Source organism: Rhinoraja longicauda, chromosome 1, assembly GCF_053455715.1.
Source record: "Rhinoraja longicauda isolate Sanriku21f chromosome 1, sRhiLon1.1, whole genome shotgun sequence".
NCBI lineage: Eukaryota > Metazoa > Chordata > Chondrichthyes > Rajiformes > Arhynchobatidae > Rhinoraja > Rhinoraja longicauda.
The window spans coordinates 47,881,773-47,898,799 of NC_135953.1; the positions used below are offsets into that span (position 1 = coordinate 47,881,773).

A 17,027-nucleotide genomic window follows, 5' to 3' on the forward strand; every position below is an offset into this window, starting at 1 on the left:
TTTAACATATTTTTAGGAGGGAAAACATTTCTCCATCCCCACAGACAACTCTCAACGGTGCAGTAAAATTGGGCGCCGTTGTCTCAGTTCCACAAGTGGGACTGAATGCACTGGTCTATTTACGGGTCTATGGGAAATGAGCAAGATTATAGGACTGAGAAGTTCCATCACCAGATGCAAACACAAATTTAATGAGCAGAATCATTACTAAGGTATGAGATTCTAAAATATTAACATTATTGAAAGGGCAATGCAAAAATGTTTGATTTTAAACAAAGCTACCAGTGCTGAAAATCAGAAATAGAAATAGAAAATGTTGAACTCACTGGCACCAGTGGAAAGATAAGAGTCAACATTTCATGTACAAGTCCCTTTCAGACCAGAAGTGGTAATTGCAGAGAGGGTGGCACAGGGATGCATAGGACAATAACGAGGATTATCTTAACTTGGCATTATGTTCGGCACAGATATTGTCAGCTGAAGAACTCGTTCTTGTGCTATGGTATTTTATGACAAAGCAAGTTCTGTAATAAGGCAAGACTGAATCAAATGGCTTAATAGGGCAACAGAGGCTGAATTGGCTCTTTCTGTTATTTGTTGCTGAGACAAATGTGAAATATAACTTTGGGTAAGTTGCTCTTTCTGTCTGTATAAGAAATAGCTAAGGATATATGTGTGCCCACTTGGAGATGAGGTGTAGCAGTATAGGATGCCGCAGACATTTAGGGAGTGAGAATTAAAGTTGAGTTGCAAGCTCAGTTTCACTCCTGCAACTAAGTGCAGATTTTTCACAAAGCAAAACAAAAACAGTTTACTTTGTTTCTTCAGTTAGAGAAGATCACATCATGAACATTGAGTACAATAAATTAGAAGTGCATTGAATTGCTGCTTAATCTAAAGAAAGACTGGTTGTGTTCCAGTACGGCAGAATAGGGACATGTAACAATATGGGTGCAGAATCTTCTGTTATTGTGCGGAACAGTGTCGCAAGATGGAGAATGGCTAGTGAGGATGTTTGAGTGGAACTGGAGTCACAAAGGAAGCAAAGATTTCAAAATACTGAAAAGGAAAGGGAAAATATATCTGGTGGAAACTTGTGGAACTGGCAAAAATTGTCAATGATATTCCAGCCGGTGGAATGGAAGATAAGCATTATCTGAACTCATTCTGTCCAGGAGGTGACGGGTGAGAGCAGAGGTGCAGGAAATAGATGAAATGCAGTTACAGGCTCTGTCCACCATGGTAGTGTGGAAACCACACTCAGTAAAAACAAAAACATTTTGAAGCCCAACCTGAGGAACTTGATATAATCTGTGTGCAATGGCATGGAAAATCTATCGATTCAAATTTACTACTTTAGAGTGTGGGTTAAGGGAGCACGAGAAGACATTGAAATAGATATTTCCCAAAAAATGCCAGCACCAGAATGTGGCAGAATTTTGAAAATATTATGAAATGTAATAAGATTTAGGAGCATGGAAGAAAGTATTTAATGCAGTCAGCTGGGACAATGAGGAATGATATATCAAAAAAGGACACAAAGTGCTGAGTAACTCAGCGGGTCGAGCAGCATCTTTGAAGAGCATGGATAGGTGATGTTTTGGATCGGGACCCTTCTCAGAATGATTGTGGTGGGGGTATTTGGAGGAAGCTGGAAGATAGGTGGGGGGGCAGGACAAGGTCTGGCAAGAGTGTCTCCAATATCTTATCAAAGTTAATAAATCATGCTGTATCAAGCCAATATTTAAGAGAGCAAGTTTGGTTGTCATTTGAAGGATTAGCCTGTAATGATTAGATGTATGATTCAAATAAAAGGCAATACCAGAAGGATTTGTTTGTCCAAATTGTATTTTTTGCATCTGAGAGAATTCTGTTAAGCCATCTAGATCTAGAAGATTAAAATGCATGAGATCAATGGTGAGATGGTTTGGACTCAAACTGGCTTAGATATAGAAGAAAAAGGTTGTGGTGGAGGGGTTTTATTCTGGCTGGAGATCTGTGGTTGTGGTCCACAAGGTTATAATATAATTAACGTAAATATAGATGGTTTGGTCAGTAAGTTTGCAGACAACATCAAAATTGGTGGATCTGCAGGCATTGAAGAATGCCGTCAAAGGATATAAATCAGAAATGGGCAAAGAAATGGTAGATGTAGTTTAATTTCAGCAAGCGTAAGGTTTTGCACTTGGAGAGGTCAAATACAAGGATAAATAAATAGCCAATGATAAAAACCTTAACAGTGTTAATGTACAGAGGGATCCAAGTCCATAGCTCACTGAAAGTTGCAGCATGAGTAGATAGAGTGGTAAATAAGGCACCTGGCATGCCTGTTTTCATAGGTTGAGGCACTGAGTAAAAGATTCAGGAAATCATGTTGCATCTTTCTAGGATTTTGGTTAGGCCATATTTAGAGTATTGTGCGCAGTTCTGGTCACCACAAAATGGAGGCTTTGAGAATATGCAGAAGCGGTTCACCCAAATGTTGCCTGGATGAGAGTTATTAGCTACAAGGAGAGATTAGATAAACTTGGACTGTTTTCTCTGGAGCGTCAGATGATGGGAGACCTGATTGAAGTATATAAAATAATGAGAGGCAGAGATGGATTAGATAGTTAAAACCTTTTTCCACAGGGTGAAAGTGACAAGGATTAATGGGCTAGAGGGCATGGGGGAGGAAGGGAGAGGGGGTTTAGTGACTTCACTTGGGAGCAGACCTCACGGTCTATTCATTGTTTCCAGTTGGTCTTCTTTGCTACTCAGTTCTCCACACACTTGCTGATAAAGTCTGTGACAGCAGAGGCATATTCATCTAAGTTAGTTGCGCAGTCCTTGAATATGGACCAGTCTATCGACTCCAAGCAGTTGCGATGGATCTCATTGGACCAGTGCTGCACAACCTTCTGTACCAGATTCACCCGCTTCAGTTTCTGCTTGTAAGCACGCACAGCAAGGTGATCAGATTTACCAAAGTGCGATCTGGGAAGGAAGCAGTAAGTGTTTTAGATGGTTGTGTAACAATGGTCAAGGGTGTTTGGGTCTCTGGTTGGGCTGATTGTAATTTGGCAGCACACTCGAGGTTGGCCTGATTGAAGTCCCTGACTATCATGAACAAGACCTTGGGGTACTTCATTTAAAGGCTATTGGCGTGTGGTTCTTCAAGTGCAAGAACCACTTTGAGCCTTGCACGAGGGGGCCATGCGGTTCATCAGGAGTGAGCCATGTCTCTGTAAAATAGAGCACACAGCAGTCCCTCTGTTCTTTCAGATATGTGAGTCTAACTTTTAAGTGCAAAGAGAGACACAAAGTGCTGGAATAACTTTGTGGGTCACTTGTGTCTATCTTTGGTATAAACCAGCAGCTGCAGTTCTTTGTTTCTACTTCCTGGCTTTAAGTTAAGTTCATTCAGTTTGTTCTCAATAGCTTGTACATTTGCCAACATTATGCTGGGAAGGGTGGGACTCGAAACCACATTATTTCAGTTTCATCTGCAGAATATAGTGTTGCAGCTACAGAAAAAATGCTGAGGAAAAAAAGTTCAAGGGCCACACCAAGGTAGATTGGAAGTCCAGGAATTCATCCTTAGCACATGATAGCTCCATTCAAGACAGTAGTGAGGAAGTTATTCTTTGATCGGATGATATGTTTTTTCAAGCTTTCAAATCTTTTGCCCGACGGGAGCGGGGAGAAGAGAGAATGATAAGGGCATGAATGGTCCTTGATTATGCTAGCTGCTTTTCCGTTGCAACATGAAGTATAGATGGAGTCAATGAGGGTGGGTTTTGAGATAGACTGGGCTGCATTTACAGCGCCCTGCAATTTCTTGAAGTCTTGGGCAGAGCATTTGTCATACCAAACTGTGCTGCATCTGGATAGAATGAATGTGATACGTTCGTAGACGTTGGTAAAAGTCATTGGAGACATGCCTAATTTCCATCTCTTCCGAAGAAGTACAAGGCTTGGCATGCTTTCTTGGCCGTAGCATCAATGTGGCTGGATTAGAATAAATTGTTAGTGATGTTTACACCTAGGAACTTGGTAAAATTAATCTCAACAGACTCAGTAGCAGAAAACAATCTTAAAGGATAATGGTGTTTGAAGAAGGGTCTCGACCCGAAACGTCACCCATTCCTTCTCTCCCGAGATGCTGCCTGACCTGCTGAGTTACTCCAGCATTTTGTGAATAAATCGATTTGTACCAGCATCTGCAGTTATTTTCTTATACTACATGGTGTTTGAGAGATTGGAGTTTGATTTCCCAAAGTGCAACACCTCACACTTGCTTCTTTAAAGATCCTGACCCAAAGCATCACCCATCCATGTCCTCCAGTGATGCTGCCTGACCCGCTTTATTCAAACACTTTTGGGGTTTTTTTGCAAACCAGTATCTGCAGTTTAACAAAAAAAACTGCGTCTGCTGTCTAGTTTCTCTGTCATAACATATTTAAGCAGTCAGGATCAAGGGAATCCCTCAGCGAGTATCAGAAGTGTAGGACGAGACTTGAGAAGGCATAAAACAAAGTGCAGTAGGAACTGAGTGAGTTCGGCAACATCTGTGTGGGGAATGGACAGTCAGGTATCAGGTCAGGACTCTTAGAGTCATAAAGTCATACAGCACAGAAACAGGCCCTTTGGTCTAATTTGCCCATGCTGACCAAGGTGCCCCATCTTCTCTAGTCACACCTGCCTGCATTTGGCTCATGTCCCACTAAATCTTTCCTCTCCATGTACCTGTCCAAATGTCTTTTAAATGTTGTATCGTACCTGCTTCAACTACCTCCTCTGGCAGCTTGTGCCATATACCCACCGTCCTCTGTGTGAAAACGATCCCTCTCAGATTCCTATTAAAGCTTTCCCCTCTCACCTTAAACCTATATCCCCTGGTTCTTGATTCCCTACTCTGGGTAAAGAACTGTTCATCTACCCTATTTATTCCCCACGTGATTGTATACATCTCTATAAGATCACCCCTCACTCTCCTACATTCCTAGGAATGTAGTCCTAGCCTGCTCAACCAGCATAAAGGTGGCAATCAGGAGCACAAAAAAAGAATCTTGCACAATCCTGGCAAGCTACAGGACAATTCTACGAGATGCTGTAGGTATATTAAGAGTCAAAGCGTGGATAGGGGGAGAATTGGTTCCCTTAAAGATCAGCATGACTGTCTTTGTTTAGAGCCACAAGAGATAAAAGAGATGTTGTGAATATTTCCCATCAGTTTTGTGAATATTTCCCATCAGTTTTCACTGAGAAGATCATAGAAATTAAGGAACTGAAGCATAGAGGTTGACGTCCTGGACCAAATAGAAATTACTATAGAGGAGGTGTTGGCAGTCTTAAAGTGAATTAAGGTGCTTAAATCCCCAAAGCCTAACCAAGAGCCTCCTCAGACCTTACAGAGATATCTACAACCTCTTTAGTCACTGGTATAGTCTTGGCAGATTGGAACGTGGCTAACAATGTATTATTATTTAAGAAGGATACTTAGCATAAGCCAGAGAATCGCTTGTCAGTGAGCTTGATATCAACAGTGGGAAAATTGTTGGAGGGGATTCTTACTTTAGCGGTACGGCATGAATACAGGCCCATATAAGAAAATAACTGCAGATGCTGGTACAAATCGATTTATTCACAAAATGTTGGAGTAACTCAGCAGGTCAGGCAGCATCTCGGGAGAGAAGGAATGGGTGACGTTTCGGGTCGAGACCCTTCTTCAGTCAGCATTTTGTGAATAAATCGATGAATACAGGCCCTTCAGCCCACCAAGTCCACTCTAACCATCGGTCACACCAGTTACATGTTGATGCATTTTCTCATCCACTCCCTGCACACAAGGGGCAATTCACGGAGACCAATTAACCTACAAACCCGCACGTCTTTGGGATGTGGGAGGAAACCAGAGCACTGAGAAGAAACCCACAAGGTTAATGGGAGAACATGCAACTCCAACAGACAGTGCCCAAGGTTAGGATTGAACCCGGGTCTCTGGCACTTTGAGGCAGCAGCTCTAAAAGCTGCGGCACTGTGCTGCCCTGAGGGGCACAATCAATCAGCATTTGGATTGGCAGGGGCATGTTAGTCAGCATGGTTTTGTGTGTGGGAATCATGTCTTATAAATCTAATAGCTTTAAAAATAAAAAAAAGAGGTCACCAAGAGGACTGATGAGGGCAGGGCAATGGGTATTGACTATATGGAGTCTAGTAAGGCCTTTGACTACTGCCGCTTGGTAGTCTAGACTAGAGGTTAAATCATATGGATTCCAAGATGAGTTACCAAATTGGATTCAAAATTGGCTTTGAGGGGGGAGTCAAAGGGTGGTTGCCGAGAGTTGTTTTCTTGTTGGAGGCCTGTGTCGAGTGGTACACTGGAGTGGTCAGTGTTGGGTTCACTGTTGCTTGTTATCTGCATTAATCATTTGGATGACAGTTACCAAAGAAGAGGTATTGACAGTCTTAAGACACATTAAGGTAGATAAAGGATTGGCATAAAATGCTGGAGTAACTTAGCGAGGCAGCATCTCCGGAGATAAGGAATGGTGATGTTTTGGGACGAAACCCTTTTTCAGCCTGATCAAGAACTTCTTTGGACCCTGTGGGAAGCTGAAGGAAGAAGGGATGCAGGGATACTTGCATCTTTTTAGACGTAGGTGTAGATGCAGTATTTACCTCTTATAAGTGTGAGGTGTTGCACTTTGGTATGTCAAACCAGTGCAAGACTTACATAGTAAATGGTAGAGATGTAAAACAAAGATCTAGGACAGAGTACAGGCACACACTTCCCTAAAAGTGCCATGCCAGATGGACAAGGTGGTGAAGGTAGCGTTTGGTATCTTTGCCTTCATTGGCAACAGTCTTGTCTATAAAAGTCAGGACATCATGATACAAATGTACAGATTGTTGGTGAGACCACACTGTGTGGCGTTCTGATTGCCCAGCTGTAGGAAGGATGGATGTCATTAAGTTGGAAAGGATGCAGAATAGATTCACCAGGATGTTACTGGGACTTGCAGGCTTGAGTTATACGGTGAGGCTGGGGCATTTTTCTTGAAGCTTACTGATGTCCTTACTGAAGTGTACAAAATCACAGGAAGCATGATAAGTGAATGCTCAATCTTTTTTTCCCCCCAGAGTAAAAGATTCTAAAACTGGAGAGCATAGGCTTAAGGTGAGTGGGGGGAGATTTAAGAGGGACCTCAGAGACAACTTTTTCACCCAGAAGGTAGTCCATATCTCGTATGAGAATTAAGAGGAAGGTATAGAAACAGATACAACTACAATTTTTTTTAAAACTCAAAGTGCTGGAGTAACTCAGGGGGACCAGGCAGCATCTCTATAGGACATGGATAGTCAACGTTATGGATCGGTACCTTCTTCAGATTCAGCACAATATTTTTTTAAATCTAGCATCTGTGGTTGCAGCATCTCTAAAATTTTTGTATTGACACAAGGTTTGAAAGCTTTTAGAGGGTTATAGGCCAAATGCAGCCTAATGGTTCTCACCCAGAATGCCAACTTGGATGAAGAGCCTCTGCTTGCTTGCTGTATCACTCTATGATTCTATCTACATTTAAAGAATCTGCGAGCACATTTCAAATCTAAATATCCAGATCAATCAATTTCAGTCTCAGGGTTAAACTTCTCGATTGTCACTTTAGGAGTCAATCTTTTCCATTTCAATCAGTGCTTTGAATTTCCTATAACATATATGTATTTAAAAATAAGGGAGGGTAGCAGATTAAAACAGGATACACATTCTACTCCATAAATGTATCTGACAAAACAGATAACTGCAATGATGCCAACTGATATAGCTCCAATTAATCCGCCTACATAATAAAATATCCCACAATGTCAGATAGTTCCTATTTGGAAAATACCAAGGGAAACCTGGAAAAAAAACCATTCAAGTTATTTAATTCAACTTTATTAACACATGGTAAGCTTATTATCTGCATCTCATGTGAATTAGAGTAATCACTGATTTTGAATTAAATAAAGTACTTGATGTAATAAAACAGTCCATTTAAAACCCAGGATCATCAGACATTAATTAAAAAAAGTAAACAATTTCAATTTCTGCCTTTAGGTTCTGTAAATATCAGCAATGACTAATTTATGGCATAAGACAGGATGTAATTAATGAGCACTGCATGGATAGTGCAAGAGATCAAGTTTTAAAGAAAGTCATGAGAAATAATGCTGGTCTTCAAAATGAGATTTAACCTGCTTTATATGTACCAACCATAAACATTTATCATTTCCCTTGCCCTACCCAAATCTGTGGTCAAAACTAGAATTTTCTTTCAAAGAATATTACCTCAAGTTAATGTCTTGCTCTAGCTATCTCAGTATCTCTTCCACATGTGAATCCATAAGAATGATGAATCCATAAGGGGGCAGCTCTTGGGTCTCCTCTGCGCTGGGGGGTGCAGTGTTTTGACGAGGGCAAGTACTGGAGCTTTGGCCAGGAGGCTGAGTGGAGGATGATGCCAAGGTCTGTTATTTTTGTGCAACTCTTCCTTGATATTAGTGTAGTTAAGATGGCAGTTGGAGCACTGGTGTGCACCTCATAAAGGAAATTAGAAGTCAGGGGGACTTCCAGGTCCCTGAGGACTCCATCTGTGGCAGTCCAGCTTCCAGCTGTCGCTCCTGACCTCATGAGGGAACTAGAGTTGCATATTTATAACCTTAGGATCGCTTGGGAGAATGAGATCGTCGGAGGTAGGAGTTAAAGTGAGGTGGTCATATCCAAAGTAGAGGAAGAAAGCAGAGGGGTGACGATACATAAAAGACCAGAGGAGAACAGCAGTCAGGTCTGTGCTACCTTATTTAGCTCTGAAGTGCAGCAGAATAGGGCAAGGGCAGATAGACTCATTATTTAGGGGACAGACTGGGGTTAGGCTAACATTGCTAGTATGAGTCAGGAACTGGCAAAGGTTGATTTGAGTAGATCGTTTGTAGGCATAAGGAGAGTCCAGAAATTGGGATGCTTTTAAAAGTGTGATAAGTGAGAGTTCAAGGTATGTATATTTCTGTTAGAATGAAGGGCAAGGCAGGTAGGAATAAGGAACCCAGGATGATGAGAGAAATTGAGGTTCTGGTCGGGTAAAAAGAAAGCAACAGTGGTCAGGTATACGCAGTTGGTTTCAAGTGTATCCTTGTCGGAGTACAGGGGATTAAGATGCATACCCAAGAAAGAAAGCAGGAGGGTAAAAAGGAGGCATGAGATAATTGGCAAATAAAATTAGGGAGAACCAAAACAGGTTTTAATTATATTAAGGGGAAAATAGTAACTAGAGAAAGAATAAGGTCCCTCAGAAACTAAAGTGGCCATCCATGTGTGGATCCACAGGAGATGAGCAAGGTTCTCAATTAATATATTTCCTTGTTTTAACCATAGAGAAAGACATGAAATGTGGGAACGTGGTTCACTAAATGGAGGCGCAGGACTTCCCAAGACATATGAGGATAGATTAATCTCCCAGGTCTCCCCAAATGGAACATAGAACATTATTGCACAGGAACAGATCTTTTGGCCCACAATGTCTGTGCCAAACATGATGCCAAGACCAACTCTTATCTGGCTGCACGTTTTCTAATCATTTGCCAGACTATTGGCACCCCTCAGGATAACAGCAACATAACAAAGGCCTTGACAGCAATTAAGGAACAAATACAAAAGTATCATTTTTAGAACATGAGGGCAAATAGGGCCATAGTAATCATTCCCCAGCATTTAAAGCCAAAATCTTAACAACAGTCCTAAATTAGGAATGGTATAAACTATCCATCTAATCCCAATTACAACTGTCTTGTCAGACTGGGTCCCTTTCTTTGGAGAAAAGGTGGCCGAGGGGTAATCTATAACATTTCAAAGGTTTTGATAGTGCGGAAGTAGAGAAAAATGTTTCCACGTGGGGGAAGAACATAATCAGAGCCTATCTTTATAAGCAGGCAGTTGAGATTAGTTTAGCTTCACAGCATGTTCAGCACAGCTATTGTAAGCCAAAGGCTTGTTCTGTGTTGTACTTTTCTATGTTCTAAGTTCTGGTAGGGGGGGTTTGTTAGTTTTAATTTAGTTTAGAGATACAGCATGGAAACAGGCCCTTCGGCCCAGCGATCCCTGCACACTTACACTATCCTACACACACTAGGGACAATTTACAATTATACCAAACCAATTAACCTACAAACCTGTAGGCCTTTGGAGTGTGGGAGGAAAGCAGAGATACTGGAGAAAACCCATGCTGGTCATGGGGAGAACGTACAAACTCTGTACAGACAAGCGCCCGAAGTCAGGATCGAACTCGGGTCTCTGGCACTGTACCACTGTACCGCCTCCTTCAAGCTGGGAGGCTGGCCACAACCATGTCACCTACGGGGACAGCGAGTACAGGATCTGGAAACACTGGGGAGGGTTCATTGCGTCCAGAAACAAGGTTGTCTTGTTTCAAGTAAGAATGAAGCACCGGGATTACTACCCACTCTTCCCTCCCACCCCCCAACTCACACAATCCTATTGGCCAATGTACAAATGTACAGTCCCTGGGGAAATAAGATTGAGAACATGGGCAAGATTGCTTTACCAAAGGGGAGCAGGGAATGTTCTGTTTCACAGGGACATGGCTCACCCCCACCTCTTTAGTCTCAGACCACCAGCTCGAAGGTTTCCTGATGAATCGCATGGACTAGACAGTGTAATTGGGAAAAGGGAGAGGCGGTGGCACCTGCCTCATGGTAAACCTATTGCGGTGCTGAGATGAAGTGGTCTTGTCCAACACCTATTCCCCACACCTGGAACATCTAGCAGTGAAGTGTCATCCCTTCTACCTCACTTGCGAATTCACCTCCATCATCATGAATGCGGTCTACATTCTGCTCTAGGCAGATGTTTGGCTAGCCCATGAGGAGCTGCTCACTGTGGTCAACAAACACCAATTGCATCCCCCAAACACCTTTCCCCCAAACATAATAGCTAGGAACTTCAACAAGGCTAGTTTGAAGAAGTCACTTACAAACTACCATCAACACTTTTCTTGCAACACTAGAGGATCAAATACACTCGGCTGTTTCTACTCCACCATGAAAGATGCCTATTGCTCCATCCCTCACGCTCATTTTGTGAAAAATGGACCACCTAGCTATGCTCTTTCTTCCTGTGTATAGGCAGTAACTGAAGAGCACAGCTCCAGCGTTGAGGATTGCACCGAGCTGGTCAGGGGAAGCAGAGGAATGATTCTGCAAATGCTTGACGTCGATAGACTGGGTGATCTTCAAGAACTTAATGACGGACCTCAAAGAATACACCACGATTGTTATTGACTTCAAAAGAAAAAGTGTGGAGGAGTCTGTTCCAACTAAGAGTGTTCCATAACCCAAAACCTTGAATGAACTGTGAGATCTGAAATCTACTGCGGAACAGACATTTTGCATTCAGGTCAAGCAAAATAGGGTCATATTGGCAGTCTAGGCATAACCTCAATAAGGCTATCATTAAAATGAAGAGAGACTTTCAGACTAAACTGTAGGATGAGACAGATGTTCAGCAGCTGTGAGGTGACTTGCATGCCATATCTTCCAACAAGATGAAACCAAGTAGTAGTTTAAGTGACAGTGAAGCATCACTCCCACATAAATTTAATGCTTTCTCCAAAAGGGTGAACATCAACGTATCTTCTTGGGGGCCCAATACCCCTGGTGATACTGCAATCTGTCACTGAGGTGGATGTTAGAAGATCCTTTACTAGGGTGAACCCTGAGAAAGTATCTGGCCATGTCCTAAAACCTGCACAGACCAATTGGCTGAAGTTTTTGTGGACATCTTCAACATCTCATTACTTCCTATCTGCTTTAAAAGGACACCAATAGTATTAGTGCCCAAGAAGATTAAGGTGACATGCCTCAAAAACCATCAACCAGTGGCACTAATGTTCATGGTGTTGAAGTACTTTGAGAGGTTATTTATGCAGCATATTAACCACCGTCTTAGCAAGGACCTGGATGTACTACAGTGCAAATTGGCAACAATACTTCCACCTTGATAACCAGAAAGGCAGAAGCACCTAAAGACTGTGTGCTTATTACCCTGCTCTTCTCTCACTATAACCATGTCTGTGGAGTCAGACATAGCTCAAATGCCATCTTTAATTTCACTGATATATTACGGTTGTTGGGCAAATAATGTGTAACAATGAATCAGAGTACACCATTCAAGATTGTTGTTCTGGCACCATTCAATCTTGCTCAAGGTTAGCAAGACCAAGGAGCCGATTGTTGACTTCAGAAGGGGAATGCCTGGGTCCACAAACATTTCATCGTCAAATCAATAACAGTGGAATTAGTCAACAGTTTCGGTTTCCTGGGTGTACTTATCTTTGAAGATCTGCCCTGGGCCCAGTACATTGATAAAAGAACAAAGAAACATCATCAATTCCTCTGCTTCCTTGGAAGGTTGAGGAGATTCACTATGTTAACAACTATTCTATTAAACCTCTACAGATACACAGCAGAGAGCATACTGACTGGCTACATCACAGCCTGTTTCAGCAACTGGAATGCCCAAGAATGAAGGAGACTATGGAGAGTGGTAGACATTGCCCGGTCCATCACAGCTACTGAGCTCCTAGCCATCAAAGGGATCCATAGGAGGCATCATGACCTAATTTCATTACTATCATTGGGAAGAAGGTACTCGAAAACTGTGACCACTAGGTACAATAACAGCTTCTTCCAAGCAACCATCAGGCTCTTGAACATTACAGAACATTAACTGAAACCTCAAGGCCAATAGCTCCTAGGCTGACATCTCATTAACGAGCATAATTAATTAAGTATTATCCGTCAAGTCCAGCATATACAGGATAGCAATAATTTTGCCATTTAGTGCATGAAGGCGCCTTAAAGGATCATTAAAAGGGAAAAATTGTGCCGATAAAACAATTGGCAAAAGGGAGAATTAGAATCGGTAGAAATAAACAATAAAGTGTGGAGATTGTAAACTTGAAATTCCTAATGTTCAACCAGGAAATTGCAACTTCAACAGAGTCAAGAATGCTTCATTGTCATATGTATTGGCAAAGGAACAATGAAATTCTTACTTGCTGCAGCTTGACATTAATGCAAAACACACAAATAAATATACAACCAATAATACAATAAATTAATAAGAAGAAATAAGAGGTATCCAGTCCATAATAGTTGAAAATCAAAGTCCATATAGCAACCTAAAGATATAGTGGATGGTGGTTGCTGAGGTAGAGGTTAGTGTTGTGCTGTGTTCAAGAGCCTGATGGTTGCTGGGAAGAACCTATTCTTGAACCTGGTTTTCACGGTTTTCAGGCTTCTGTACGTTTTTCCTTTTGGTAGTAGCGAGTTGAAAGCATGGCCAGGGTGGTGTGGGTGGCTTTGATATTGGTTGCTTTTTCAAGGCAGTTCTGACTGTAGATCCTTTTAATCGTGGGAGGTCAGTACCTGTTATGGACTGGGCAATGTCTATCATGTTCTGCAAAATGGTTGGGAACTTTTGGGATTAACCGCAAAAGTGATTAATGTTTGTGAAGCAGCTATCCGAATACAGAAGCAACAATGGGTGAAGAGTTTGAACAGGGTACCGACAGCCTACAATTAAAACCGGACGCCATCTCCTCTGAACATATTTTAGGTTGCAGCATGCAGATGAAGAGGTGGTCGTGTAGAAATAATTGATGGTTTGCAGACATGGTAACAGAGGCACTTAAAGAAAAGCTATAAATGTTATACAGCAATTGGATAGATAAATAGAACCAGATGAACACACTGATAGCTGAATTGTGGAAGCAACGTGTTGTGCATCTGAACTTGTCAAAATCCCAAATCCACTAACGTGGAAACTGCAAACTGAATGTAATTAATGGGAGACTGACTGTAAATGTGCAGGTTAATTGTTACTCAGTTGTGGCCTTTTTAGTTCTATGCAGGAGTGGACAACATTTTTAATAAATTCATAAGAACGGTGAATGGATGATCAATGGTTGGTTGGTGTGGACACGTTGGGCCAAAGGGCCTGTGGCCATGTTGTATCTCTAAACTAGATGGAGAGTTCACAAAATGCATAAACATTTGGAGATATTTTAAGAGGCCACTTTTTTTTCCCTGTGGATATTTGCTTTTGTTCACCTTTTAAGAAGTCTCAGAATGGTTGGTCTACAAAAATCTTCCAAAACAAGCAAATGTAGAAGACAGTTTATCAGCTACTATCATTTTTGTAACAAATATACTTTTCACTAGTATTGAGAGCTTGCAACATTTCCTTTTATCTTTGTATTTTTTAAATGGTAATTTGATTTAAATTGGCTTCAACTTTCACTTATTTGATATCATTTTCTTAATGATGCCCATGAACACCTGAGCAATGCAATCATGTAAGTTCTAATCCACCAAAAACAATTACTGAAGCACCACCCTTCTGTTCCATTTCACATTTTAGTTCAAAGCAGATTTAAGAAGCTTATTGAATCAACGTCATGTTTATTTTGTTTAAAGTTCTATTGTTCAATTCAAAACAGCTTACAAATCAGATAAACTGCACACATCATGTCGGTTGTCATGAAATGCTTGGAGAGGCTAGTCAAGAAGCACATCTGCGCCCTCCTTCCTCGCAACATGGACCCACTACAGTTCGCATACCGTCCGAACAGGTCCACGGATGATGCGGTCTCCCAGGTTCTACACACCGCTCTCTCTCATCTGGACAGCCAGGGGGGCTATGTGAGGATGCTGTTCATTGACTTTAGTTCAGCATTCAACACAATAGTCCCCAGCAGACTGGTTGAGAAGCTGCTGGAACTGGGGCTTAGCACCCCTCTGTGTGCCTGGGTCCTGGACTTTCTCACTGCCAGGCCCCAAGTGGTCAGGATGGGGGAACACACATCTAGCTCCCTCACCCTGAACATAGGATCCCCCCAGGGCTGCGTCCTTAGCCCCCTACTGTACTCCCTGTACACACATGACTGTAGGGCCAGGTTCAGCTCAAACTCCATCATCAAGTTTGCTGATGACACTGTGGTGGTGGGCCGGATCTCCAACAACGATGAGAAGGCCTACCGGGAGGAGGTGGCTGATCTGGCACTCTGGTGTCAGGACAATAGCCTCCTCTTGAATGTCACTAAAACAAAGGAGCTGATTGTGGACTTCAGAAGGGCTAAACATCCAAGGACGTACACGCCACTGGAGATAAATGGGTCTATTGTGGATAGGGTGAGCAGTTTCAAATACTTGGGAGTCCGCATCGCAGAGGATCTGACGTGGGCAACGCACATTGCCGCACTGGTGGGTAAGGCTAAGCAGCGCCTTTACCACCTTAGACAACTGAGGAAATTCAGAGTGTCGCTGAGGATCCTTCATTGCTTCTACTCTGGGGCTGTAGAGAGCATCCTGTCCGGCAACATTACAGTCTGGTTTGGGAACAGCTCTGCCCAGGACAGGATGGCCCTGCAGAGAGTAGTGCGTTCGGCAGAACGCACCATGGGAACTACACTCGTCCCCCTGCAGGACCTATACATCAGGAGGTGCAGATCCAGAGCAAGCAAGATCATGAGGGACCCCTGCCACCCCAGTAACGGACTGTTCCAGATGCTACGGTCAGGCAAACGCCTCCGCTGTCACGCTGTGAAAACGGAGAGGATGAGACGGAGCTTCTTCCCACAGGCCATCAGGACTGTCAACTTTGATAACCCCAGAGACTAAATTTTTGTCGACACTTTTTGTGCTATGTTTAGTAACTTATTAACTTTATTTATATGCTGTAACTGTAATTATTTTTGTGCACAACCCGCAGGCATTGCCACTTTCATTTCACTGCACATCGAGTATGTGTATGTGACAAATAAATTTGACTTTGACTTGACTTGAAGTGGGAAAAAAAGAAACTTTCATAGTGCTTAAAGATGTCCTGTTTTCATCATAGGTATATATATATATATTAAACAAAATATTGGATCACCACTGCATTGTTTTGAACATTATTATTAAAACTATCTTTTGGTGTGAATAAGTCTGATTCGGTGGAAGCCGGGTGGTAATTATATATATAGGTCCACCTTAAATACAATTACCACCCGGCTTCCACCGAATCAGACTTATTCACACCAAAAGATAGTTTTAATAATAATGTTCAAAACAATGCAGTGGTGATCCAATATTTTGTTTAATCGAAGCACAGATCTTATGGTGATCTTAAGGCACGTAATTAATTGCAAGTTGAAAATGTGAAGCGGTCTGACGTTTACGATCCTCAATCGTTTACCCTGCAGTAACAATTGAGATCACTCGGGCAAGACGTATGTTAAAGCACTGAAACCGCGGTTCTGAAGAAATCTCAATTCAAGGGTAGCTCTAAATCGTTAGAAAACTCATTACAGTAAAACTAGTCGCAATTAAAACACTCATTACTTGGTAAATGACCAAAATTAATTTACAGGCAAAATGATTTATTCAAGTCACTCAACTTAGTGCAGTTCACACAGCCGTTCAGTCGGGCTGCACTAAAACGCGACCAAAGACTGACTGCAGCCTTAAACTGCGGTGATTGATCAATCTGGAAGGAAAAAGGACACATACCAGAAAATCCATGTGGTGATTGGAGGCTCCGTCTTCAAAGTCAAGACTATTTCTGTCTCCTTTGTTTGTGTGCTGGATGTGTGAATTATGGTGCACGCACAGTTGTGCTCACATGTCCTGGGTGAGACAGACGGGAGGTGCACCGGGCAGCTTGGTGGGTCTCTCACTTGTGCAAAGGCGGCACTTATTTACTCTGACTGTACTTTATTCTTGAGTAGATGCAAAGTTAAAATTACCCTTCCCAAAGCCACTCCCCCGTTCCGTAAAGCGGTCAGCTGATGACAGCGTGAGCCTGCTGTTTTGCACCGACGCCCGGAAGTGGGTGCAATGGCAATGCAAAGCAAAGCCCGCAGGTCGGTGCTGGGGGAGTGGCAGGGAGCAGGTTTTGCGATGTTCCTTTCATGCCTCGGGGTGGTGCTCAGGGAGACGTGCAG

General features: G+C 42.4%; 1 protein-coding gene across 1 annotated transcript in view; it reads right to left on the minus strand.

The window, feature by feature from the left end:
- LOC144592241 (ADP-ribosylation factor-like protein 15) overlaps positions 1-16,801 on the minus strand; it is a 215,398-nt gene extending 198,597 nt beyond the window's left edge. The window contains exon 1 of the mRNA XM_078396781.1: positions 16,594-16,801. Within this exon, the coding sequence (XP_078252907.1) occupies positions 16,594-16,605 (12 nt within the window). The 5' untranslated portion in view covers positions 16,606-16,801. The remainder of the gene's footprint in view (positions 1-16,593) is intronic.
- Positions 16,802-17,027: the final 226 nt, after the last annotated feature.